Source organism: Camelina sativa, chromosome 20, assembly GCF_030686135.1.
Source record: "Camelina sativa cultivar CO46 ecotype springtype chromosome 20, ASM3068613v1".
In the NCBI taxonomy this organism is placed as follows: Eukaryota; Viridiplantae; Streptophyta; class Magnoliopsida; order Brassicales; family Brassicaceae; genus Camelina; species Camelina sativa.
Window position 1 is genome coordinate 29,970,885 of NC_141899.1, and position 25,980 is coordinate 29,996,864.

The 25,980-nt window shown below is 36.6% G+C and overlaps 1 protein-coding gene and 1 pseudogene across 2 annotated transcripts; both read right to left on the bottom strand.

The window, feature by feature from the left end:
* Positions 1-4,553: 4,553 nt before the first annotated feature.
* On the bottom strand, positions 4,554-6,779 carry LOC147919613 (12S seed storage protein CRA1-like). Of its 2 annotated transcripts, XM_087505090.1 has the most exons (5): positions 6,515-6,779; positions 6,209-6,424; positions 5,785-6,071; positions 5,262-5,693; positions 4,554-5,104 (listed from the first exon to the last, which is right to left on the bottom strand). In XM_087505090.1, exons 3-5 carry the CDS (start codon positions 6,058-6,060, stop codon positions 4,700-4,702), a joined length of 1,113 nt encoding a protein of 370 aa, XP_087361216.1. In that variant the 5' UTR covers positions 6,061-6,071; positions 6,209-6,424; positions 6,515-6,779; the 3' UTR covers positions 4,554-4,699. The 2 variants fall into 2 exon arrangements, with proteins under 2 accessions (XP_087361216.1, XP_087361215.1); XM_087505089.1 differs by having other exon boundaries at positions 6,209-6,651.
* Positions 6,780-21,049: 14,270 nt separating this feature from the next.
* On the bottom strand, positions 21,050-25,085 carry LOC147919614 (uncharacterized; annotated as a pseudogene).
* Positions 25,086-25,980: the final 895 nt, after the last annotated feature.

Here is a 25,980-nt window from a genome sequence, read left to right on the forward strand (position 1 = left end):
ACTGCAATGTCTGTTGCTCAAGCTTTTATGGATACGGTGTTCAGGCTTCATGGTTGTCCTCATTCCATTGTGAGTGACAGAGATACGGTCTTTGTTAGTAACTTCTGGCAGGAATTCTTCTCTCTACAAGGGGTTGAGCTAAAGTTTTCTAGTGCGTATCACCCTCAGAGTGATGGACAAACAGAGGTGGTTAACAAGTGTTTGGAGACATATTTACGGTGCATGTGTAGTGAGAAACCGCAACTGTGGAGCAACTGGTTACCCTTGGCGGAATTTTGGTATAACACAAACTTTCACACTTCAACTCAGCTTAGTCCGTTTGAGGCAGTTTATGGTCAAGCCCCACCGGTGCATCTACCATATCTTCTGGGTGAATCTAAGGTTGCAGTCGTGGCTCGTAGTCTACAAGAACGAGAAGATATGCTACTGATCCTCAAGTTTCATTTACTACGAGCTCAACACCGCATGAAACAAGTTGCTGACAAGCATCGCTCTGAACGTCAACTTGACATTGGAGATTCTATGTTCGTTAAGCTGCAACCATATCGTCAAGGTTTTGTTGTGATGAGGTCTACACAGAAGTTGGCTCCAACATATTACGGTCCTTATAAGGTTATTGACCGATGTAATAAGGTGGCCTACAAACTTCAGTTACCAGACTCCTCCTTGATCCATCCGATCTTTAATGTCTCACAGATCAAGGCAGCGGTTAGTGATGTTCTTACTTCATCTCAGTTACCAACTATCGTTTTAGATATTTTTGTCAAGGAACCAGTGCAAATCTTGGATCGCCAAATGGTTAAACGTCACGGCCGTGCTGTTACAAAGGTATTGGTACAGTGGAAAAATGAGACTCTGGAGGAAGCTACTTGAGAGTTTTTGTATGATCTACAACGCAAGTTCCAAGCTTTTGAACCTTGTGGTCAAGGTTCTTCAAATAGGGGGCTTTGATATAGCGAATGAGGCATTTAGCGCACGTGGAGCATATGGTTTTGGATAAGAGAGTGACAGGCGCGTGAAGAAGGAATAATAAAGCTGCCAATGTGCAGGTGGCAGAAGTTGCAGGTTGTCAACGTCAAGTAACGGGAATAAGAGGTTAACACTGTTAATGTGGTGGCAGTATAAGAGCAGTGTTAGCTCATCATTATCTTTTATGCATTTTCAGAGTTGTAAACTTTTAAGAGCTTTCTAGAACTATCTTCCCTCATCGTTTTTCTGGAGAATCTCTTCCAAGACTCTTGCAGGTGAGAAGGTGAATCTGTGTTCCCAGTGACCGTTGTTTCATTGTATCGGATCATTTAAATAAATAAGCAACTCTGTTATTTCCTCTATTTTCTTCTGTTTACTCTGTTTTGGCGTTGCGAGTGTGTTTTGATTAAACGTTAACAGGAGCTCTGTTTGATGTTTTAATTTTTTTCTCACAAACGATTCAATGGTTGGTATGACTTTAACGCAGATGCATTGTTTTGTAATTTGTTAGGTTGACCCTTCGCAAGAAGAGGATGGTCCGATGATGAAGATAATGAAAGGTAGTGTCACTAGTTTTGGTGTTGTGATGATTAGGAACCATTTTAGCGAGAGAAATGTGGCTCATCCAGGGTTTATCAGAACATTGAAGATGATGGAAACTCACAGGCTGACTTTTGCTGCAATCGAAGGTGTTTACATCGATGTTGAACAGTTGGTTCAGAACTTTAGTTGCAAGAGGGACTTTGTTGTTTTGTGGCTGGAGCTTATGTGCTTGGTTATAGAGGTAATGGTGTTTCTTCGTGTCTCATAGTTTATTACTGTTTTGTCATTGTGTCAGCAGAAACCATTGTCTCTATGATTAAGTAGCTTGGAATTGATTTGGTTTCGGTAAGACCATTTGAAGTTGCTGGACCTAGCATTATGTAGTTTGATTTATAGGTTTTAGGATCTAAGTAGTAACTGACGGACAAACAACAATATTGAGTGGGAGTAACAAAGGATTGTTAGATATGTTTTTTGTCTGGGAAGAACTTAATTGTTCCTTGCCATGAATTTGTGCATTCTTTTGTTGCTAACTCCATTGTAAACTGGTTTATTGTGGTGACATTTGTTTTCCTATATTACAACAAGGAGCATCCCAACAGCTATAGCTGCAGGTGCAACTCTAGCTATAACCTCTGCTTTGATTGATTCTGGAGGTCAAACCACAAGAGTAGACGCTGGTAACTTCACGGTTTGATTAGGATCTTCGAGAACGAGGAAAGGGTTTGTCTTTCATGTAGTAACGGTAATAAACCGAGAAAACAGCACAAGCATTGATCCAGAGGATTTCACAAGGAATGTTATGAGCCGTTGTAACAGCTGGAACCCATGGAGTAAACAGCATAGAGATAATGCCAGTGACTCTGCGATCGAATCGGGGTCTCTAGGATCATCTTTAGGCAGACCATCGAAGAAGAACACAAGGTCCACAAAGCTATGAGTTTCGTCGGTGGATGAGAGGCGGTCACAGGCTTGTTCAGTGGTGACGCGAGTGAAGTGTAGGTTGGTTCATGTGAGATGTTTGGCGAATTTGAGCATCGGATTGAGGGTGACCTTGTTGGAATGATAATGCTACCATCAGAACATGTGTCTCTTAAACATCAATACTTCCCATTATTACGTATACTAGTAATCATTCTTTTTTATAGTAATTTATTTAAAGGTATTAGACTTGAATTTCGCTTGAAATTGTGATGAGTTTTGATATTAGTGATATTAGTGGTATATACATCATATGTTGCTTCCTTGCTTCTGTTAATCTCAATAAATAACTTACCTGAACCAACAATAATATATTTGAATGTGAAAAGCATATGGAAACAATATTATAAAATGGATTTAAACTTTTATTAATGTAATCATTTTAAAGGTTTTTAAAATATACAATATAAAAAAATTTTAATAAAATAAATTATACTATAGTAGCTTACAAAATTATATTTTTTAATTATTCAATTTTTTATGTGGATAGTTTTAACTTTTAATCCTCTTGATTGGATGATAAGCAATTTATATGATGATTTACCGAATATATTATAAATTTTTGATGAAAAAAAAATCTCAGTCTATTACACTCATTTCCTATCCCTTTAAGTTTGGGGCCGGAACTGGGGCTAAAGTTGCTGGCGATGGGGCTGGGGCTGAGGTGGGTGCATGGGTGGAGACGTGGAGTAGACAGTAGCAATACAGTTTTACAATTTGGTTTGGATTCACTTTTTTTTTTTTTGGTTTTTCAAATGTTTTTATTTTGTATAAATTTTAAAACCATTGAAATTTGGTTTTGGTTTGACACAATTTTGTTTGATTTTAGTTTAATAAGTAACTTTGACATCTACATAAATAATAAGTTATTAAATGATATAATTATTATGAAGAAGAGTATATCAAACTTGCTTATCGTACATATAATTAAAAATCTAAAAATTTATTTGGTTGCGGTTTTTTATTACTTAGCAAGCAACCCTCTTCAATTACATCTTCTCTTTGCTTCTAAATGACTAGCCAAATTCTCTGTCTTGGGACAGTTATATTTGGTGATAGCAAATATGAGATTTACAATGTTTCAAGCATTTTGGTAGCATTTTGGTACAAAGCTTCAATAATTATCATCAGCATTTAACAGTTTATGCTTTACAGATTAATTTATACTTTTACAAGCGATGAATTAAGGATCAAGTTGGTTGCCAGAAAAAAAAAACTGTGGATCAAAGTGGGCCAAAGTTTGACCATTTTGATATGTAGGATAACTTGTTTTTTTTTTTTTTTTTTTCTATTTGCAATTGTTCCATCCATATGTATAGTGTAATTCACGTCCAGAAATTGCTCTACTTTTTTTTGTTTGGCAAAATAAATTGCTATATCTCAAACACACTTAACTATGAATACTTCTAAAGATATTTAGCCAAAAATATAAGTGTTCTTTAGACCATCTCCATTGGTTATTTTGTTGTGAGTGTTATTTAATTAAGTGTTTTTAGATGGTTCAAAAGTGTCCAAAGTGAATAAAAATGTCTTCAAGTAGACATTTAAGACATATTTTTTGGTACTCTACAATTAAATAATATTAAAATTAATTATAGAAAATTCTGTATATACTCATCAAATATAACTGATAGAGGTGCTGTTAGTGATATAGATAGTTAAATCAGTTTTTTTTTTAAAAAAGAATTATATATACAACTATATTTCCTAAAATCGAAGTTTTCCAGAAGCCACAATAGATCTGACCCTGGGACCGAGCTAGTGTCCCACAATCAACTTATTGTACCCACACAAATCACAATCTCCCGTTACGAACAACATCTTTTACCTCTACATTTCAAATTACATCGTACATAAACCGTATACTATTACGTTGAACACCTCCATACATATCTTACATTTGATTTTTGATTTTGATTTTACTTTTCACAAGATCGTAATTTAACAGACACGTACTCGAACTGGAGAAAATGTTAAGTTTCCAAGACTTCAATCAATTACGGGTAACATGTAAACTATAAAGGTTATAAAAAATTAAACAGTGGTAAAATAGAAGACAATTGAGAAAGACAAAAAGAGATTTTATTCAGAAACGTAAAAAACCTCAACAAAACCAGTTACATTTTGGTACATTATTACTATTACTACTATTTAACTTCCTTTTACAGTATAGGCTCACTATTAAACACACCGCAGATTTAAGCTCCTAAGCTGTAGCCACCCTTGGCCTTCCGTAGCTAGCTGGGCCACTGCTGTGTGTCAAAGTGGTTTCGAGTGTGTTGAACTTAACCCTCTTTGCCTCTTCGTGTGAGATTTGGAATCCATTGGTTATGACCGCCAATGGTAAACCTCTCAACACTGAGGTTCGTCCCGCAAGAGTGTTGATTTGTGCGTTTGCGTTTGTTTTGAACTCGACCCACCGGAACTGGTCGCTTGTTGCGCGTTTCACCACGGAGAAACCCTGAGGTACGACAATAAGCTGTCCTTGAGAGACTTGTCCGTCGAACACTCTGTCACCGTTGTCGTTTACGATCTGTACTTGGGCTTCCCCGTCTGTAACGTAAAGAACCGAGTTGGCGTTTGCGTTCCACTGTGGAAGCACCATTGCGTTCTACACCCACACACGTTTCAAGAGTCATGTTTAAATGTAGAAATGGACATATTATAGCGAACCGAATCAAAATGTCCACCCTCATTCATATGCATGCAAAAGTTACTTTGGCTTTAGCTTAGTTAGATAATAATATATATAACATTTTTTAACTTACTTGACGGATAGATCCACGGAGGGCTGAGAGACGGATGAAGCGAAGGATGGGGAGATCGTAACTGTTTAGAGTGCTGATGTAGCCGAGCTGTGGCTTGTACACGTCAGCACGAGAAGGGTCATCGAGGTTATCAACGGACCTGGCACTGCATATGGTCTCCTCTAAACCGTTACCTACTCTTTCTTCTTCCTCCTCCTGAGGTCTCTGGCCCCTCAAAGGTGGCCTAATGACACCGAATGGACCTTGTACTCGGACAATGTTTCCACGGTTGTCATCTTGGTTCTGAAGTTGTTGCGCTGTCTGAAGATCGATCTTCAAAGCTTGAGCAATAACCTCGGGTCCGAACCCACTGAAAATGTTCTTTTGTGGCTGTTGCCTTCGTCCTTGTAGCCATTCTTGGCCTTGTGGGTTGTTTCCAGCTAAGTAAAATGGCTTCATAACACACACCAAAAAAAACCACATCACTTTCTGTTATTTTGTGACTAGATAATGATATTTTTTTGAGGTTTTGGTTTATATGTACCCTTGGGTTGCGGTCGAGCTGGTTCTGATGACTGGCTAGATCAAAGACGCTGACGATGACAAGTGGTTGCTGTCCGTCGTTGTAGAACCACTGTGCTACGCCGGGTGTTGTGGCAATGGTGTCACCGCTCCTTATGTGCTCCACTTTCTGGTGCATGTCATGGAACCTTTGGCTTTGACCTTCTTCACCCTGACCCTCGAACTGTCTGCCTTGGCGTGGTTGGAACACTGATGAGTCTTGGAATGTCTCGGCGCATCCCGGGATCACTTTTCCCATAAGACCTCTTCCTATATATAGTGTATCAAATAATTTACATAGATTTAGTTAAAAGTTATCCTAGAGAATATTATATTAGGCATGTGCTTGAGAATAATTTACATAGAGTCACAAATTCGAATCTCGAAATAGAAAGAATTGTACGTACCTTGAGCCACGAAGGAGAGCTTTGCGGTGTTAACGAAAGAGGGCAAGTAGAGACCCTTAGACTCGATGATATAACGTGCGAAGGAGACGCCTGAGCATTGGAGCTGTGGAGCGTGGTGGTCCCACACCTCGATGCGACCAGCCTCACTCTTCAGTACGTGTGATGGCTCGAGGGCATTGAGCTGGTCGAGCTGGCACTCGTTTGGAAACTGCTGAGCTGTGTAGCCATGGAAAAATATCAGAAGTGTTAAGGAGAAAGAAAGAAGAGAAGAGACTCGATCCATTTTCTGTTATTTTTCTTACTTACTTTTTGTGGTTTCTCACTTGTGTTATGTGAAGCTTGCTATTTATAGGATATTTTATTTAAATTTTGGTTATTAAAAGTTGTTGAGAATAAATTTATTAAGAATTGAACCAGGTTTGTAGAATCGACTATGTACATTAGTTTTACACTTCACTTAAAACGCTACTTATATGTCTTCATCGGAAAATAAATTTTGGATTCACGCTGTAATAAAGAAAACGTATCAATGAACGGAGTTGACACATTTTAATTTGCATGGCTTATTCTTGTGCATGTGTCTTACACATCATCTTTGAGATAGGCACATGCATTAGCAACAGGACAAATCTTTTATGTATTTATTTGTATACAATTTATATATATATAACAAGAAAAACTAAACCATTATTTGTAGATGTCATCTTTGCGGATGGATACGCTATTTGTCAACAAAATTATAATATTTTTTTTTTGTTATTGATTAGCTATATATCAGTTGATTAGATCGTAATATAATGGGATCATGGTCACATTCGAACTGAGAAAATGATGAGTTTCGAAAGACTTTGGCCAATTATGTATTCATGCTAAAGATAAAATGTTTGTAACGAAAAACAAAATTGTTTTACAAAGGTTTTACTGTAATTATAAGACGTGGCGACAGAAAACAGATGAGATCATACGTGGGAGATGTGGCGGACGCGACGAACATGTTCCGACGAGTGTACGGCTGCATGCTGTTTATCCCCCACCATTAGAAAAAATATTGTTCAAGCTCAGCCAGGTCTTCGTGTTTTTTTGGGTCTGCTCCATAATAATTAGGGTCAATTTGCCTAATAACCAAATTCAATTATGTGAGATGACTTTAGTGCAGTGTTCAATAGTAAGTCCTTAATGCACAATGCACCATCACATCAGAGATCGAGTCCCGCTTACTACGAATGTAAGGATTTGGCTAATGGACCAGCCTGCTGTGATCCAATGGTTGAAAAAAAAAAACCAAATTCAATTATTGAATTAAAAATATAGCATGTTATTTGAAAAAGTTAGAAAAATAAAATTAAAAGTAGAAAGAATTACTTTGTTTGATGATGGTGGTTGGTGATAGTGATAGCCGGCGGCTGACGACCAGAAAAGGTGGCCGGAAATGGCCGGAGATAATCGAAGGTGGTGGCTGCCAGAGTTGATGGTCATCGGAGTTGGCAGGAGGTGGTGATCGCAAGAGTTGGCCGGTAATGATGGTATTGATAGAGGGTGGTGACAAAGGTTAGATTTATAATTATTATATAATATATAATATATATTGTATGCGGTTAGAATAGTTAGTAGTTAAATTATAAAGTTTTTTTGTTATTCACTGCATTCCTTTAATAATTAACTAGGAAGGTATCAACGCGTAAGCGCGGTAATAAGATCTTAAGAAAAATGGTTTTGATACTTTAGTATATGCTGCTTTTTCTTATTTAATATGTAATAATTGATATCTTAAAATATGGTGTTTTATCTTTTAAAAAAAGTTTATAATGTTTTATTTGATTGTCAAGAACTTTTTGTATTTGCACATAAACAAAAGGGTTTACTTTCTAAAGATCCAAAATATTCTCAATGTAAAATATTAGTTAAGTCTTATAAATAAACAATTAAACTGTAGTAAATAGATATTAAGATTCAATAAGTAAATTCAAAATTTTCTTAAGCATAAGCAAATTCCAAAAGATCAATATTATAATGTGTTATCTCAGTTACAAAATAAAGATGAGCGTAATCCATATTTGGATTTCAAGTAGCGGTTAGTACAAACATTTAGAATTTTTAGACATTCAAATATACAAAAAAAAAAAGATTTTCAAGGCTCCATTGTTTACATCTGAGTTCCTGAGCTTTCACCTTGATGCTCCATCACATGATTTATGTAATAACGCCCTGCGAATTCAGACATGTAAATATATAAAGTGTAATAAACAATTTCACTTTAACATTATAGACAACTTGATTTTTATGTACATAATAACATCTTACATAGCCTTATGATGCTCCAGTCCTTTGAACTCTAGTTTTATAAAGATCTTCGAAGAGGCCAATGTGTTTTAATACATGGTGCACCTATAGACATCTACAATTTGAAGTGAATATAATGATTACCTTTTGATGATTATATCAAAACTATTTTATGTTACATATCTTCATATTCTCCGATCTTCATAAACCGCATTACACAAAACATAGGTTCTGATTTATATATGAGATGGCAACCATTTGATTCCCATGAATACATGAATTGAGAAGCGTAATTGTCTTTGGCACGACACTTCAAAGTTTCATTCCTACACGTTTAACAAATTTTTAAAATCTTAACATAGACCACTTGAAAATGTAAGTGTCTTAAAGATAGAGTAAATGTCTTTTACCTGCCATTTAACAGCGTGATGACAACTTCATTACTATTATTGGCACTCTCATGTCTTCATTTGTCTTCCACATCTATTATACACTCACAAACATCTAATTCGAGAAGAAGACATAATTTAGCTTTCCAAAGTGTTGCATATCTATTTTTGGTAAAAGTTTAATTTGTACTTTCATATGGAAGGGACCAATACAGAAAGTTACAAAATACCTAAAAAGATTAAAGATTTCTGAACACAAAGATACAATTAACTATATTCACGGTATGTACTATAACAATATAAATTTATTAAAGAAACACTTACCGAAAGAGATGGGATGATTCATTCTTCAACGATATATATCATCTAAATCCTCGAACCGAAAGTAAGTATTTGGACTCAATGGTTGGAGCAGCTTCATCGTTGTATCATCCGTAAATTTTATTTGATAAGGATGATGAGTATTCCTCTCCTTCAGGGTTGGATTGATTACTTTGAAACTTCTAATATCATACTACTCACCATTGTCGATATATTTTCGGAGTTTAGCGAGTGTATTTGGTAGAAAAGCAGCTTCGATTGTGTCACCCTTCACAATTATATACAATTGTGTAAGAAGCCTTATATATAATTAAGAACTGTTAAATTTTGAAATTTAAGTAAAACATCTTGTTCAATTAACGACACTAACCTTTTCATCCACAAGTAGCAGAACTTGTTTCGTGAAGAACTCGTTGATTCTCCAAGAATATAAGACTTTGGCGTGGATATACCAATTAGTTCTTCTCAACCTTTGACTCATATTTCTATGCATTTTGTTCTTGGCTTACCTCGAACCAGAAATGGTAGAGATTCTATTTTTGTTGTGGTTGACAGGTTTAGCAAGATGGCTCACGTCATTGCAAGTCACAAGACGGGTGATGCTATTATTGTAGCTAACTTGTTTTTCAGGGAAGTCATAAGGAGGATCCATGACAACGCATATCAGACTGATCTTCAAGATTCCGATTTGAGGACAAATCCTTTTGAAGAGGGGGAGGATGATATGATCGTGGCAAGCACAGAGCCAGAGGCTGCAGAGAAACCGGAGGTGGTGGGAAGGATCATTCGTTCAAGAGCTAAGGAGAGGGCTAAGGAAGCTCATTCACTCATAGCTGACGGATCATTCAACCTACCGAGGATCCAAGTCTTTAACATCTCCACCTTGAAGACTTCACCCGGTAATGATAACTAGATAACTTAGGTGTGAAGTTTGTACTCTTTTTGCCATAGCTGAGTTTTGTCCCACTGGGTTTTCTTGGCATGGTTTTTAATGAGGCAAATGGATCACTACGTCGAGTTATCTAGAAGTCATTGCCAATGGGAAATAATGTACAAGTCCCCAGACTTCAGTATTGTGTCACCAGACTTCAGACTTCAGTCACCAGACTTCAGACTTTAGTCACCAGACTTCAGACTTTAGTCACCAGACTTCAGACTTTAGTCACCAGACTTCAGAATTAAGTCACCAGACTTCAGTATTAAGTTGCCAGACTTCAGTACCTGATGTTTTGCTGTTTTTCTTGTTTTCCTTAAAACGTCTTGTTGTTTTATTTTGAACTTCCTGTTGTTTGGAGTGTCGAGCCTAGGGTTGATTATAAAGCCCCATAGCCACGCCTCCTTGTTCTTTTAGCGAAGAAGTATGTTGTAAACACGTTTGTGAACTTTCTTCTCTCAATCCGATATCTTGAATGCGTTCTTGATTTCTGGGTTTCTATACACTGTGATTCAGAAACTCTTCACTTGTTACATTCCATATCACCACCTAAACAATCTATCTCCATCGAATCATTGTTCTAACATCTGATCATCACCATATCCCTCTACATTCACGATCTCACATCATTATCTCCACCATATTGGCACTTCCGCACCATCACCATCGAGTCTCATCATCATTCATCAGTCTACAGCCTTCATCAAAGTTTCTATCCTAGGGAAATCCTATCATGTGGTATTAGAGCCAACTCTGTGCCAAGGCTAAGCGATTCTAAGAACCCTAATCTTTTGAGTTTTTGCTTAATTTCGTTCATTTAGTTTTAGGGTTTGAATTTTTGAGATTCGTTTGTGTCTAGATCGAATAGGGTTTAGTTTTTGTTGATTCGTTTGAGTTTAGGAGTTAGTTTTGTGTTGTTTCGAAATTAGACTGCAATTAGGGTTTAATTATTTCGAGTTTGTTCGTTATAGGGTTGGGTGTCGATCGATTCTCTTGTGGTGTCGCTCGATACTAGGTCTGCAGTCGTGTGTTTTTCTTGTTTAAAATTCAGAGTCTTAGAGTTTATTTTTGTTTTGCTCATTCAAAGAACAAGTTACTTCGAGTTTCTTCTTTGATTTGCAGGTACAATGGAGCTATCTCCAGAGGCTATGGAAGCTTTGAATCAAGCCATGTCCAAGCAAATAGCAGAAGCAAACAAGTTAATGTCTACTCAGTTTCAGCAACAGATGGAGCAGCTCAGTAACAAGTTTGAGAAACAGTTCAAGGACATAGCTCAAGCATCTAGTGCTTCAGAACAGAGTTCTACAGAACCACCTAGTCCTAATGAGGCCCTTCGTTTAGCTAAAGGAAAGGCTCACTTAGGAACCTCTTCCAAGCATACACGGATTAGAACAGCTAAGTCACCTACTGGGGGAAGAGAGACTTGTTTCAATCAGAGGAGAAGCACTCAGGGTACAGAGAGAGAGCAACGCAGAACCGGCAGGGAACATATACGCCCACGACGAGCTGAACAAGTAGCTGGGCATCGAATCTACATTGAGTCAGATAGAGAGTATTCTGAAGAAGAAGAAGTTTCAGATCATAGTCAAGAAACAATGAGGAGAAACCGAAACAGAGATCATGGCAGGGATTATGATCCATTGAGGCAGCAGCTGAAGCACCTTAAAATTCAGTATCCTTCTTTCCATGGAACCAATGATCCAGAAACTTATCTAGACTGGGAAAGGAAGATGGAATCCAACTTTCAGATTCAAGGCACTTATGAGCTGAACAAGGTGAAGATAGCCATCTCTGAATTCAGTGGTTATGCTTTGTTGTGGTGGGAGCAGTTGGGACTTACTAGACATCGACAGAGAGAGCCTGCTATCACTACATGGGAACAGCTAGTCACGCAGATGAGAAAGAAGTTTGTGCCTACACACTACCAGAGAGAGATTCTTAACAAGCTGAGGCATCTCACTCAAGGGACTAAGTCTGTAAGAGACTACTATCAGGAGCTGGAAACACTTATGATCAGAGTTGATTTGAGGGAAAGTGAAGACATGGTTATGTCTAGGTTTCTTGGAGGTTTGAACAGAGAGATTCAAGACAAGATAGAGCTGCAGAACTATGAAGATGTGCAAGAAATGGTACATAAGGCAGAGCTGATTGAATCACAGATCAAGAGAAAGGGAGTGAGGTCTACATTTACGCCTGACCTGCCCAAGCCGAGAGAGTTCAGTAAACCCGCCTTCATCAAGGACAGCAAACCCGTGACAACCATAGTCAAAGAGGAAGTTAAAATCGATTCCAAGCCCAAGAGTAGCACCTCTACAAGTCATATCAGGTGTTTCAAATGCCAAGGGATGGGGCATTATTCCAGAGACTGTCCTAACAAGAAGATGTTTCTTCTTCAAGATGGAGGAGAGATTGTGCCAATAGATAGTTCAGAGAGTGAACCAGAGCCTGAACTAGATGAAGAAGGAGAATCCGCAGTCATGGGAGAGATGCTAGTAGCACGCAGAGCTTTAAGTGTTCAGATGCATCCATATGATAGAGGTCAGCGTGAGAACCTATTTCATACCAGGTGTATGGTTCAAGACAAGGTTTGCACTTTGATTGTCGATGGTGGTAGCTGTACTAATGCAGCTAGTGAAGAGATGGTACAGAAGCTTAATCTCAAGACTACTTCACATCCAAGACCTTATCAGCTACAGTGGTTGAACAACAAGGGTGCTTTGACAGTCACGCAGCAAGTGATGGTGAAAATAGCGATTGGGAAGTATGAGGATGAGCTGCTTTGTGATGTCATTCCAATGAAGTCAAGTCATATCCTTTTGGGAAGACCATGGCAGTTCGACAGAAGAGTGTTTCAAGATGGCTACACCAACAAGCAGTCATTTGAGTTCAAAGGGCGCAAGGTCACTCTTCTACCACTTACTCCCAGCGAAATCTACAAGGACCAGCTTCACATGAACCGCAAGGATACAGAGAAAGTGTCTCACAGCCTGTACATCAATCACAGCGAGTTCAACAAGCTATTTGAGCCAGAGATGACCACATTCAAGTTTGGGTATAAAGAGACACTCACCAGCACCAAGCCAGCAGAAGAGCTTCCACGCGAGATCATAGAGGTTATAGAGGCGTACAAGGATGAGTTTCCAGAAGAGATATCTCCAGGCTCGCAGCCACTACGCAGGATAAAGCATCAGATCGAATTGGTACCAGGTTCAGCTCTATCGAACAGACCAGCTTACAGCACCAATCCAGTAGAAACTAAAGAGCTTCAGAAGCAAGAAGAAGAGCTGATGAGCAAGGGACACATTAAAGATAACCTCAGTCCAAGTGCAGGTAAGGATAATGTAGTCACAGATGCATTATCCAGGAGGTACACTCTCATTTCTACTTTATCTTCTAAGCTAGTAGGACTTTATGAGACTGACCTCGATTTTGCTGAGAGCTATGGCAAATGCCATAAGTTTGTTTTTGAAAACTACTATAGACAGGATGGATATCTGTTCTTTAAGGATAGATTGTGCATACCAAGAGGATCCATGAGAGAGATGCTGATCAGAGAAGCTCACGGAGGTGGACTAGCTGGACATTTTGGGGTGTCAAAGACTCTACTTGGACTGCAAGAACACTTCTATTGGCCTCAAATGAAGAAAGACGTTGAGAAGGTTTGTTCTAGGTGCCATATCTGCAAAATGGCGAAGGGTAAGGTACAGCCTCACGGCTTGTACACTCCTCTACCGAATCCTTCTCAACCTTTGACTCATATTTCTATGCATTTTGTTCTTGGCTTACCTCGAACCAGAAATGGTAGAGATTCTATTTTTGTTGTGGTTGACAGGTTTAGCAAGATGGCTCACGTCATTGCAAGTCACAAGACGGGTGATGCTATTATTGTAGCTAACTTGTTTTTCAGGGAAGTCATAAGGAGGATCCATGACAACGCATATCAGACTGATCTTCAAGATTCCGATTTGAGGACAAATCCTTTTGAAGAGGGGGAGGATGATATGATCGTGGCAAGCACAGAGCCAGAGGCTGCAGAGAAACCGGAGGTGGTGGGAAGGATCATTCGTTCAAGAGCTAAGGAGAGGGCTAAGGAAGCTCATTCACTCATAGCTGACGGATCATTCAACCTACCGAGGATCCAAGTCTTTAACATCTCCACCTTGAAGACTTCACCCGGTAATGATAACTAGATAACTTAGGTGTGAAGTTTGTACTCTTTTTCCCATCGCTGAGTTTTGTCCCACTGGGTTTTCTTGGCATGGTTTTTAATGAGGCAAATGGATCACTACGTCGAGTTATCTAGAAGTCATTGCCAATGGGAAATAATGTACAAGTCCCCAGACTTCAGTATTGTGTCACCAGACTTCAGACTTCAGTCACCAGACTTCAGACTTTAGTCACCAGACTTCAGACTTTAGTCACCAGACTTCAGACTTTAGTCACCAGACTTCAGAATTAAGTCACCAGACTTCAGTATTAAGTTGCCAGACTTCAGTACCTGATGTTTTGCTGTTTTTCTTGTTTTCCTTAAAACGTCTTGTTGTTTTATTTTGAACTTCCTGTTGTTTGGAGTGTCGAGCCTAGGGTTGATTATAAAGCCCCATAGCCACGCCTCCTTGTTCTTTTAGCGAAGAAGTATGTTGTAAACACGTTTGTGAACTTTCTTCTCTCAATCCGATATCTTGAATGCGTTCTTGATTTCTGGGTTTCTATACACTTTGTGATTCAGAAACTCTTCACTTGTTACATTCCATATCACCACCTAAACAATCTATCTCCATCGAATCATTGTTCTAACATCTGATCATCACCATATCCCTCTACATTCACGATCTCACATCATTATCTCCACCATATTGGCACTTCCGCACCATCACCATCGAGTCTCATCATCATTCATCAGTCTACAGCCTTCATCAGAGTTTCTATCCTAGGGAAATCCTATCACAACCTCTGGCACAACCGGTAGAATCTGTCTAAAATCACCCCCTAAAACAAAAACATTACCTCAAAAACTCGATCACACTTCATAATATCTCGCATACTCCTATCCAACGTTTCGAAACAAAATATGTTCATCATTGGAGCCTCATCCAATATAATGAGCTTTGCTTCTCTAATTAACTAGGTGAGATGGGATTGACCATCTATTGAACACGTTGTATATTCGTCCACATTGATGGGTATACTAAATGTAGAATGAGCTGTCCGACCACCTTCTATAAGTAAAGCAAGTATACCACTTGATGCAACATTAAGAACAATATCATCCATAGATCAAATATCATCGCCAAGAATACTCCACAAGAATGTTTTTCCAGTACCACCAAATCCATGAACAAAAAACATACCTCCCTTGTTTCGATACACAACATCAATTATTTCTAGGTAGATATTTTTTTGCTCATCGGTTGACATACTTAAGAACCTGTCGAAATCCTTTTTGGTCATCACGGTTATAGTTTCTCTCATCTCTGAGAAGCATATTCTCATTATTATCTATCAAAGAATCGTCTGATTTAGGCATATTCACAATAGTTTACCGATTGGTTGAACCAAGTTGGAGAGATTTTTTTATTTTTTTTTTTTTCCAACCAAACATTTAAATAAATTAAAAAGAAACTCCAAGGTTGGTTGCCCAAACTGGAGCGAACGAGTTTACAAATGCGACTTCAGAAACCAAAGGTCTAGAGGAGCGAGCTAGACGATCTGCACGGACGTTTGACAATCGCGGGATCTTGGTCAGAGAGAAGGAAGGGAAAGATGATCGAAGGGAGTGAAAATCTTCCAATAGATGTGTAAAAGCTGGCCAGTCATCCGTAGCCTGCACCATCGCCACCAATTCTGCGCTATCTGACTGAAAATTCTGACAATCAATCCCAGCCGCCCGAAGAGACTCCATAGCCCAAAGCAAAGCATTAAACTCCGAGTGAAGGGAAGAAGGACTACGACGAAGACTACGAGCACCCAGAAGTAGCGTCCTGTCATCATGAGTACCATACCACCATCACGAGCACCCAGAAGTTGGAGAGATTTTTCTTCCAATAAACACAAGATTCTAACCCGGATTTTTCATTCGTATTTTGAAGGATTTAAACGTGAAACATGATCAGTTGGAGAATACATGACCATAATATAACCTGCACTAAACAAATCCAGTAATTATAATCAAAATTAGATTGTCAAACATATAAAAGCATTGAATGAAGAGAAATTTTTAAGAACCTTAGAATATATTCGAGAGTTGGATATTAATCATATACTCTAACCGATGTCTATATATATAAACTTAGAGATTGCTATATATTCCTAAATTTATAAAATTAATTGATAATATAAAATTTATGTATTTATAATAATAGATATGTGTAAATATATAACATATATATCTCTTATATATGTTAACTTACTTATTTAAACAATACTTATTTACATCTTAATCGTATCGATTATGTAAAATTCTGATAAATATCTTTTTATTTTATTTAAAAGATAACCAAAATATATTCATTTTCATCTTTATCACTTAAAGTTCATAATAAATATACTCATGAAGATAATCATCCTTTTAACTAATTATATATATATATATATATATTAATTGAGATATGTTATTTTTTCTTTCAAACAATAATTATTTCCATCTTTATTATTTCAAATTTGTAAATTTTTAATAAATCGTAAGTTTTATCTTTGGCGAGTATGATTTTTACAAATAAAGGTAATATAATAAAACGTTCTTACATATTTGTCGTTTTAAATTTATGAAATTACATAAGTTTGAAGATATACACTATTATTCTATCATTCATTTATGTATAATTTATAAATCTATTATAAAATAAATTAAAATTTTTTCAGAAACGTTTATGAATAAATATTTTCACAAACTCAATATTTATTAAAAATGACGATTCTATTATAAAAAAAAAGTCATAAAAGTGTAATATTTTTAAAGATCAAAGATCAATTTAATAATAATTAGATTATTATTATATTTAAATAAAGAAAAAATAAATTAAAGGAACAAATGTTATAGGAATATTATAGGGTGAAAAAAATGTCTTTTCTTTGATCTTGGCTTCCATATCATCACTTTATGATACCAAACAGATGGAATTGGAATTTCAGCATAAGTGATTTTTTTGGCTTTAGGAGCTTGTGTATTGAATATAATCCAATCCGAAAATTTAGTTCTTGTAGTTGTCGAAGGAATCATAACATCATCCTCAAGACCATCGTCATTATAGTATTCTTTAGGTAAAACATGGAATTATTCTCTATTCCCAATAATTATATAACATGATTATTTAAATAATCTGAATGAAATTAAACAATTTCCACATACCCAAAAATATGCATGGCTATTAACGATCATAATTTTCCTGCAAATATGGCAATCCAAGTAAAATAAAATTATGAAAAAGAAATTATAATGATTAGAAATAATTTAACACGTTGATCATTCCAAATTTCCAATTATATAAAATAATACATGATACTAATTAGTAATTAGAAACAAATTTGTCGATCGATTCATATGGTCTATGATACCTACGTCAAATAGCTATTATCTATTATATTAACAGGAAAATAAAAGAATAATAAGATCCATATGCAATATCTCTCTTTAAAAAGATGGAAGATAATTATAAGAATATATAATAAATAATCGATTAAAGAAAATTTCTATTTTATAAAATGTTAATATAAATTTGAGAACATAATAAAAGAATTAAATTTAAAACCTCAACCAAAAAAGCACAATATTATACCTTTTCTGAAAGATGAACCAACAACAACCAAAGCATTATAATTTGTGGATCTTGCTTTCCAAGAAAGCACTATATGAACAGGAAAATAAATAGGATCAGTCGATGAATCATAAAAAACAGCAAGATCGGAATAGAAATATAAATTTGAGAACATGATGAAAGAATTATAGAAATTGATAAAACTATAAATTCAAGAGAAGAGAGTTTTTTTTTCTTTCTTTGTTGAGTTATGGTGAAAGCAAACTATAGCATTGTATTTATAGTTGTAAATGACCTATTTTTTTAGGGTTTCTAGTAAGGAGGTGTATTGTTATCGGGTTTTTTTTTCCTGCAGAAGCCATTAATATTTAGATTAACATCGATCTATCTATAAACAATCTAAGCCCATTAATTATCTCAAATCTGTAGAATTTGTAGTATAAAACAGAACTATAGTTGTAAAAAGGGTGTTTTCCGGAAAATATAGGGATTAATTTAGCAAATTCTAGTTTTGCAAATAACTTTTTGTGTAATTAGATTATTCTGTCGATTTTTCTATTTATTTTTAATGCAAAAATAGGTAAATTTACATCTAGGGGCAAAATATTTCAACGTCAGGGACACTTTCATTAATGACAAAATAGTAATCCGTGCCTGAGAATGAACATGTGATGTTTTTACTTGTGCTTTAATATAATAGATCACACAAGTATGCCGCTGATCTTCATATTTGATCCCACAAATAAAGTGTATTTTGTTATATACTTTCAATTTGGATTTTTTTTAAAATAAAGATGCATAAAAAAGGTTTTTTCGGTTAAATATATTTTTACATTTATTCAAGAAAAAAAATAGTAAAAGTATGAAATTTATAATCGTAGATTCTAATTAAACCAATAAAATTGGTCCCATGGTAACAAAAGTTTTACAACATGGAAACAAAATCAGAAATTTGATTTCAGTCAACAGACTCAATTCTTCGTAAGCAATGAAACAAATGGTGTCTAAAGAAGTGATTAAAAAAATTAGTAATTACCTACTAACTACAAAACAAATATTTGATGATTAAAAATTAATTATATTTTTATTAAAAACATTTTATTTTAATCGATTTTAAATCATATGATCGCCAACTTAATTTGAGAAATGAGAATCACGTAATGCAGCATCAGTTTTTTGGAAAAGAGGTCTTCTTGATGGTAACATGTGTATAATAAATAAACTAATTGATATTTAGTTTACGTTGTTAAACACATACCAAAAAGAAAATCCCAATTTCGAATCTTCTTAATTGTTTGAACTTTGAAGCAAGAAGAAATCATAACTAATTCATAAATAAATTATATATATAGGGTTTTGTGAAAAAAATATCTCAAAGTAATTTTTTTTGCAAGTTGACCTCTGAATCGACCCGACTTTAAAAAAATAATAATAATAATAATAATAATAATAATAATAATAATAATAATAATAATAATAATAATAATAATAATAATAAATAAATTACAATTGGTGGTCTTATACCCACTAGCCACCTAACCACAATCACAATCAACAGCAGAAATAACCACACCAATATCCAATAAATATCCAATAATAATCCAATAATTATAACATAACAATATCCAAAATTCAACCAACAAGAATCACATAACCAACAACCTAGCAATACTTCTAATGACCCAACTCTAGCAACCTAGCAATGCCAGACAACATCCAATCGAGTCCCTAGAATATCCTCCTTTTCATTGCCTTGATTCCACGATCACACTTTGCCTTTACCTGCACCACAAACACAAATTGAGATGCATGAGTATTTTATAAACATCCAGTGAGGCAATCCTCCCATCTACTGGGCTATACACACAAGCAACAGTAATTCTAATGTTCCAAACAATCAACAAACAAAGCATACAAACCAGGAAAACAAACATCAACTCGCTGGAAGGGAGGTGTCGACTGACACCAGCCAAGTGTCGACCCTACACTGGCTCATGGTGTCGACCGACACTACCCCACAGTGTCGATCGATGCTGCTTCACTAGTGTCGACAGAAACCAATTGGTGTCGATCGACACTCCCTCTGCAACCGCGAAGCCGAGAGTCAAATCTCGCTTCCAAACTTCACCAAATCGTCCAATACTCGAGACCCAAGCCTTATACATCCGTAGGAACCTGTAGCAATCAATCCCAACAAGAAAAACACACAAACACAGCAACAAACAAGCAAGAACAAGGAATCACAGGCTTAGATTAGCCATGGTCATGCACTCACCTCACTGCAGGAAGAATCTGACAAACAATGACAAATCCCACACTCCCAGCAACCTTCTAGCTTCTTCCTAGATTCAAATCTCCCAAGAAAAGCCAACCAATCACCCAGAAATCACCAAAAAGCTCAAGAACACACTTTCTCTTTGTTTTCTCTCAAAGTGGTGTGAGACAAAAACATAACACGACCTTAGGTCGATTTCTCCCTTTTATATCTCGGTTCAATGGTTTCCTTAAACCAAACCGGTCCAAATCGATAATTAAATCGAACTGGTCGAACCAGAAAACAATGGTGTCGACTGACACCCCCTTGGCGTCGATCGACACCCTCCCCCAAAACGCACAGTTTTGGTTTGCGGGTATTATAATTCTCCCCCACCAACATAGATTCATCCTCGAATCTCGAATAACCATCAGCCAAGTACTCTCGTGCAACCGTCTCCACGGCCTGCACTCCTCTGACCGATCTACGGAAAGTCACGCTCCAGGCATTATTTGCTCTCGACTTTTGGACTTTCTTTTACCCATAGGTCTAAACCTTGAGTTTTTACTGGCTCCTCGTCAGACCTAAGTCTGCATGCCATAATGTTGGCTCCTCGTCAGACCTAAGTTTTTACTGGCTCCTGTTGTCGCCGAGTTTAATGTTTTTACGGAACGTATTGTCAAACTCTGTGAACCACGCCTTGGTACCACACATGTGATTGCTGCAACCAGAGTCAAGAAACAACACATGCTTGTCCTCTGCTTTGTTCAGCTCAATGTATGCCATCAGCAACACAGCTTATTCTAGCTCAGCGTAGTTTGCATTCTTCTCCCAGCTTGGACACTCATTCTTGAAATGCCCAATTCTATGACACTTAGAGCACTCTATCTTGCTTTTGTCAAAATCTTCTCAAACTCTACCACCTCTACCAGATTAGCCGCCTCGGTATGCTCTTCCTCGGCCTTGGTAACCTCCATGACCTCTTCTTTGACCCTCAACCTTAAGAGCATGCTCCTCACACATTGTTTTGCGCATATTCTTTTCATGCACCAAGAGAGAACTCTGCAACTCATCCACCAAGAGCTTCTTGATGTCCGTGGATTCCTCAATAGCACAAACCACATACGTGAATCTCTCTGCAAGCGTTCTTAAGATTCTCAATAACCTTCGCATCTGGCGTATCTTCCGCCATCACCCTCATGTTATTAGCTACCACCATCACACGAGAGAAATACTTCGTGATTGTTTCTTCTTCTCTCATCTCCAACACTTCAAAATTCCTCCTCAATCCCTGTAGTTGAGCACTCTGAATCCGGAGATTCCCTTGGTACTTCGTCTTCATGGAATCCCATATGTCCTTTGAGCTGTCTTTCTTAGCGATGGTCTTAAGGATCATCTGATCCATTGAAGCAAATAGATAATTCTTCACTTTGAGATCCTTCAGATTCATCTCTACAAGCTCTGTTCTTTGCGGTCCGAACAAGATCATGTTTCTCTCCGGTCTTGAGATCCCCGTCTCGATAAGATTCCACCATTCTTTCGACCTTAGCATGTTCTCCATTACTAATGGTCCGCCTATGTCTAATTCATTATGGACAGGTCATGGACAAGCCCATATTTGGAGCGGGTCTAGATGATCTTGATCCACTTTATTACCCACGTACAAAAATGGATGGACGATATGGACAATGGGCAGCCCATAACACTTAAAAAGCTAGGTCAAAATCGATTTGGGGAAAAAATTAAAAACAGAAAATCGATTTCTTCTTCTTCTCCTCGACCTTGAAGCTCTTCTTCTCCTTAAAACTCTTCTTCTCTTCGACCTCGAAGGTCTTCTTCTCTTCCACCTCGAAGCTCTTTTTCTCTTCGACCTTGAAGCTCTTCTACTCACTCCGTTCGTACCAGAGGAAAGAGACAAACACAAGAACATTGCTCCAGTGGTAAGATTGTTTTCTCCAATTTAACTTAACTTCTTTGTATCTGGGTTTGCTTGAATTAGATTGAAACTGGGTTAGCTTGAATTAGATTGAAAATGGGTTTTCTTGAATTAGATTGAAACTGGGTCTTCTTAAAATCTTATGATGGTTTGAAATTTGTAGCGACATATAAGTGGATTTGCTAAGTTTTTATGGATTTTGGTTATTTCAGATGGATGATACTATGAACCTTGAAGATGATTATGTGAGTGCGGATGAGATGCTCGATCAGGATATGAATCTGCATGAAGAGGAACCTGTAGAACTAGATTCACTAGTGAGTACGGCTGAAAGCATGACTGTCAAGACTAGAGGTAAATGTAAAAGGTCAAAGTATTGGAAGAGTTTTAAAATTATTGGAGATAAATTGTATGATGGTAAGAGTAATGTTAGATGCACCTAATGTGAGCATACTTATTGCATTAATCTTCATAGAAATGGCACCACTACTCTCTTACGTCACTTGAATACATTCTTAAAGACTCCAGGAAGCACTCATTCATGTGAAAGGAAGTTAGATATGATTGTTTTTAGGGAGATGATAGGATTGGCAATCATTGAACATGATTTGCCTTACTCTTTCGTTGAGTACAGAAGAATTAGGGAGGCTTTTCAATATGAAAATTCCAGCATAGAGTTTTGGTCAAGTAATACTGCAGCGGCTGATTGCTTAAAGACCTATGAGAAAGAGAAACATAAGCTTAGAAAGATCTTGGATGAAATTTCAGTTAGATTTTGTTTAACAACAGATTTTTGGAATGCAATAACGATAGAAGGTTACATGTTTTTGACTGCATATTAAATTGATAGTGGATGGAACTTGAAGATAAAAATCTTATCATTATGTGCATTTCCTCCTCCACATACCGGTGCTGGAATAGCCACAAATTTTTGGTGTGCAATGGGGATTAGAGAAGAGAGTATTTACAATTACTGTTGATAATGCTTCATCAAATGAAAACATGCAAAAAATTCTCAATAGGCAGCTTAGGAAAATTTTGGTGTGTAATGGAGAGTTCTTTCAAATGAGATGTGCTGCACATATCTTGAATTTGATTGTGCAAAAAGCATTAGAAGTGATTGATGGTTCTCTAGAGAAAATCCAGGATAGTGTTAAGTTTGTGAGAGTGAGTGAGTCTAGAGAACAGTCCTTTCAAACATTTGTGGAAACCATGGGAATTGATGCTAGGGATGGACTGCTTTTGGATGTATCAACTAGGTGGAACTCAACTCACCTTATGCCCTCAAGAGCAATCATGTACAAGGAAGCACTTCGCCATCTTGCAGGGATTGATACAAGTTATCAATATTTCCCTTCTGATGTAGAGTGGACAAGAGCAAAGTTGATATTTGAGTTGTTGACCCCATTTGCAGAGATGACGAATATGATCTCTAGTTCATCTTATCCAACTGCTAATTTGTATTTCAATCAAGTATAAAAAAATAAAACTTGGTTGAAACCTCAGGAGTACTCTTATGACGACGTTATTTGTGAGATGGTGAAAGGTATGAAGGAGAAATTTGACAAGTATTGGGAGGAACATAGTGACATACTTGTTTTAGCTGCGGACTTTGATCCTAGATTGAAGTTTACTTATATAGAGTATTGCTTCAATACCTTAGATTTTTCAACTAGTAATGCAAGGGTAGATCATTTGCGTAAAAAGCTGAAGAAGCTTTTGATGTTTATAAAAAGAATCCAACAAAATAAAACGGAGCAGGAAATTCAAAGTCAAACACATTGGAGCAAAATATTCTTCCTGGATATGATGTAAGTGTTCTGTTCAAATTGCTTCAATCATGAATTTGTCTTGTGATAAGTTTTTGTATTGATTGTGTTTTGAATTGTTTGGTGATTTGTATTGAGCTGCTTGTGTGATCTGTTTTGAGCTGTTTCTGTTACGTGTGATAATGAGTGGTTTGTGCGAATTGACACTACATGATAAACACACAAACTAGAGGAAAATGTACTTGTATGTGTATGTGTTTTGCTTCTGTTCTTATACTGCTACAACACTTGCTTTTGTGATCTATTTTTTGAGCTCTGTTGATTCATCTTCTGGTTTGAGATTCAAACTGCTGTAACATTCATGATCTGTTTTAAATCATGATTTGAATGTCTTATGTTTTTATACATTTCCAGGGATTTTATGCTTTCATCTCCCAAACAGTTGGTGCTAATGGTAAGTCAGTACTAGAGAAGTACTTGGATGAACCAGTTTTGAACATAATGGCATTTAAGAGCATGGATGTTTTGAAATATAGGAAGGACAATACAAGCCGCTTTCAAAAACTGTCTTCTATGGCTTGTGGCATCCTTAGCATCCCTATTACGACTATAGCTGCAGAATCATCGTTCAGCATTGGAAGTCGGGTTTTAAGCAAGTATCGAAGTTCACTCCTTCCTTCTAATGTCCAAGCTCTAATTTGCGCTAGAAATTAGTTTCAAGGTTTTGAAGAGATTGTTGATCCATATGAGTTTGCTAAAGAAGAAAATGAAAGAGAAAGAGTTTGAAACCTTTGTGTCATTGTGTTTGAAACATTCTAGACTTTTGTGTTTAGACATTTGTGTTTATTCTTTTGGATTATGTACCTTTAACATTTGTGTTCAAATGTCTTTGGATATTTATGTTTAGACTTTAAACATTTGTGTCAAATTTATCTTTGGATATGTTAGACATTTGTGGTTAGACATTTTTGTGTTTAGAAATATGTGTTCATTTTTTTCATTTAACATAATTTGTTATATTCTGACCAATAGACACCCATGGACAGCCCATAAAAGCATGGTCTTTAATAGGCATGGTCGTTAATGGACATGATCAATTATGTGTCCTTCATCCAAATGGTCAATATTGGACGGATCAGAATAGACGTGGACAGCCCATTTTGACAACTCTATCCATTAGCATTGTCCAATGCTCATAGTTACCATCAAACTTTGGAATGCTAACCTCCTTATCACTCATTCTCACTCTCTGATTTGATCTAAAACCCATTTTCTGAATGGCTTTGATACTACTTATTAAATGTAGCACAGACCAAAACTCTCAAAAGAACTGAAAATACTCGTTGTACTTATTAAAACTTGAGAATGCTACTTTGTCTCTTTAAATAGACCAAAGGGCTCAACAAAGTGGATCCTAAAAAACTGAAACAACTTGGATTTGCCTCCTACATCTCAGGAACACAAGACTTATTCAAACTGACTGAATCAAACAACAAAACAAACGACTAATTCAAACCAACTACTTCTAGATAAGATGCTGAAGAGGTAAATATTATGTTTATATTGCTTGGTGCAAGAATATTGTTGTTTGAAGTTCTAACCCTATCATGTATGTATCCAAACAAAAGGTTATGAAGATTTAATTTATTGTACTCCGTCTTTGAGGCTGAACTCACATTTATATTTTTGAATACTATTAAAATTGAAAATGGATGATCCTGCTTGAAATATGATCGGGTAAAAGGGAAAAAAACATAAATTGTTATTGCAAGGCTGTCAACCCTAATTTTTCTCAAAGTTTGGAACTAATGGCGGACCTATGTAGGAGGTAGAGGGTCAACTGACCCCCCCTAAAAGAGTAAAATAATTATTTTTGTATGTAAATCATGTAAGTATGAGTAGCAAAATTGGTTTGTCCCACCCTCTAGGTTGACCCCCAATAACCGAGTTTGATTTTCCCCTATAACACGAATACATTTTTTTTTATAAAATTGACCCCCTTAATTTTTTTCTTGGGTCCGCCACTGTTTGGAACCCAAATAGACTCTCAGCAAACTGTTTCACACATAGGATGATTTATTAGTTCCTGAATTTTATTGTGGCTGTACGTTACATCAAAACCAGACTCTTACGTA

Excerpts from the sequence above, each read along its gene's own strand:
- LOC147919613 (XM_087505089.1), bottom strand. The coding sequence starts at position 6,491 with ATGGATCGAGTCTCTTCTCTTCTTTCTTTCTCCTTAACACTTCTGATA. Across the intron at positions 6,072-6,208 it reads GCTCTCCTTCGTGGCTCAAG|GAAGAGGTCTTATGGGAAAA; the intron begins GTACGTACAATT and ends CACTATATATAG. Across the intron at positions 5,694-5,784 it reads AGCTCGACCGCAACCCAAGG|CCATTTTACTTAGCTGGAAA; the intron begins GTACATATAAAC and ends TGTGTTATGAAG.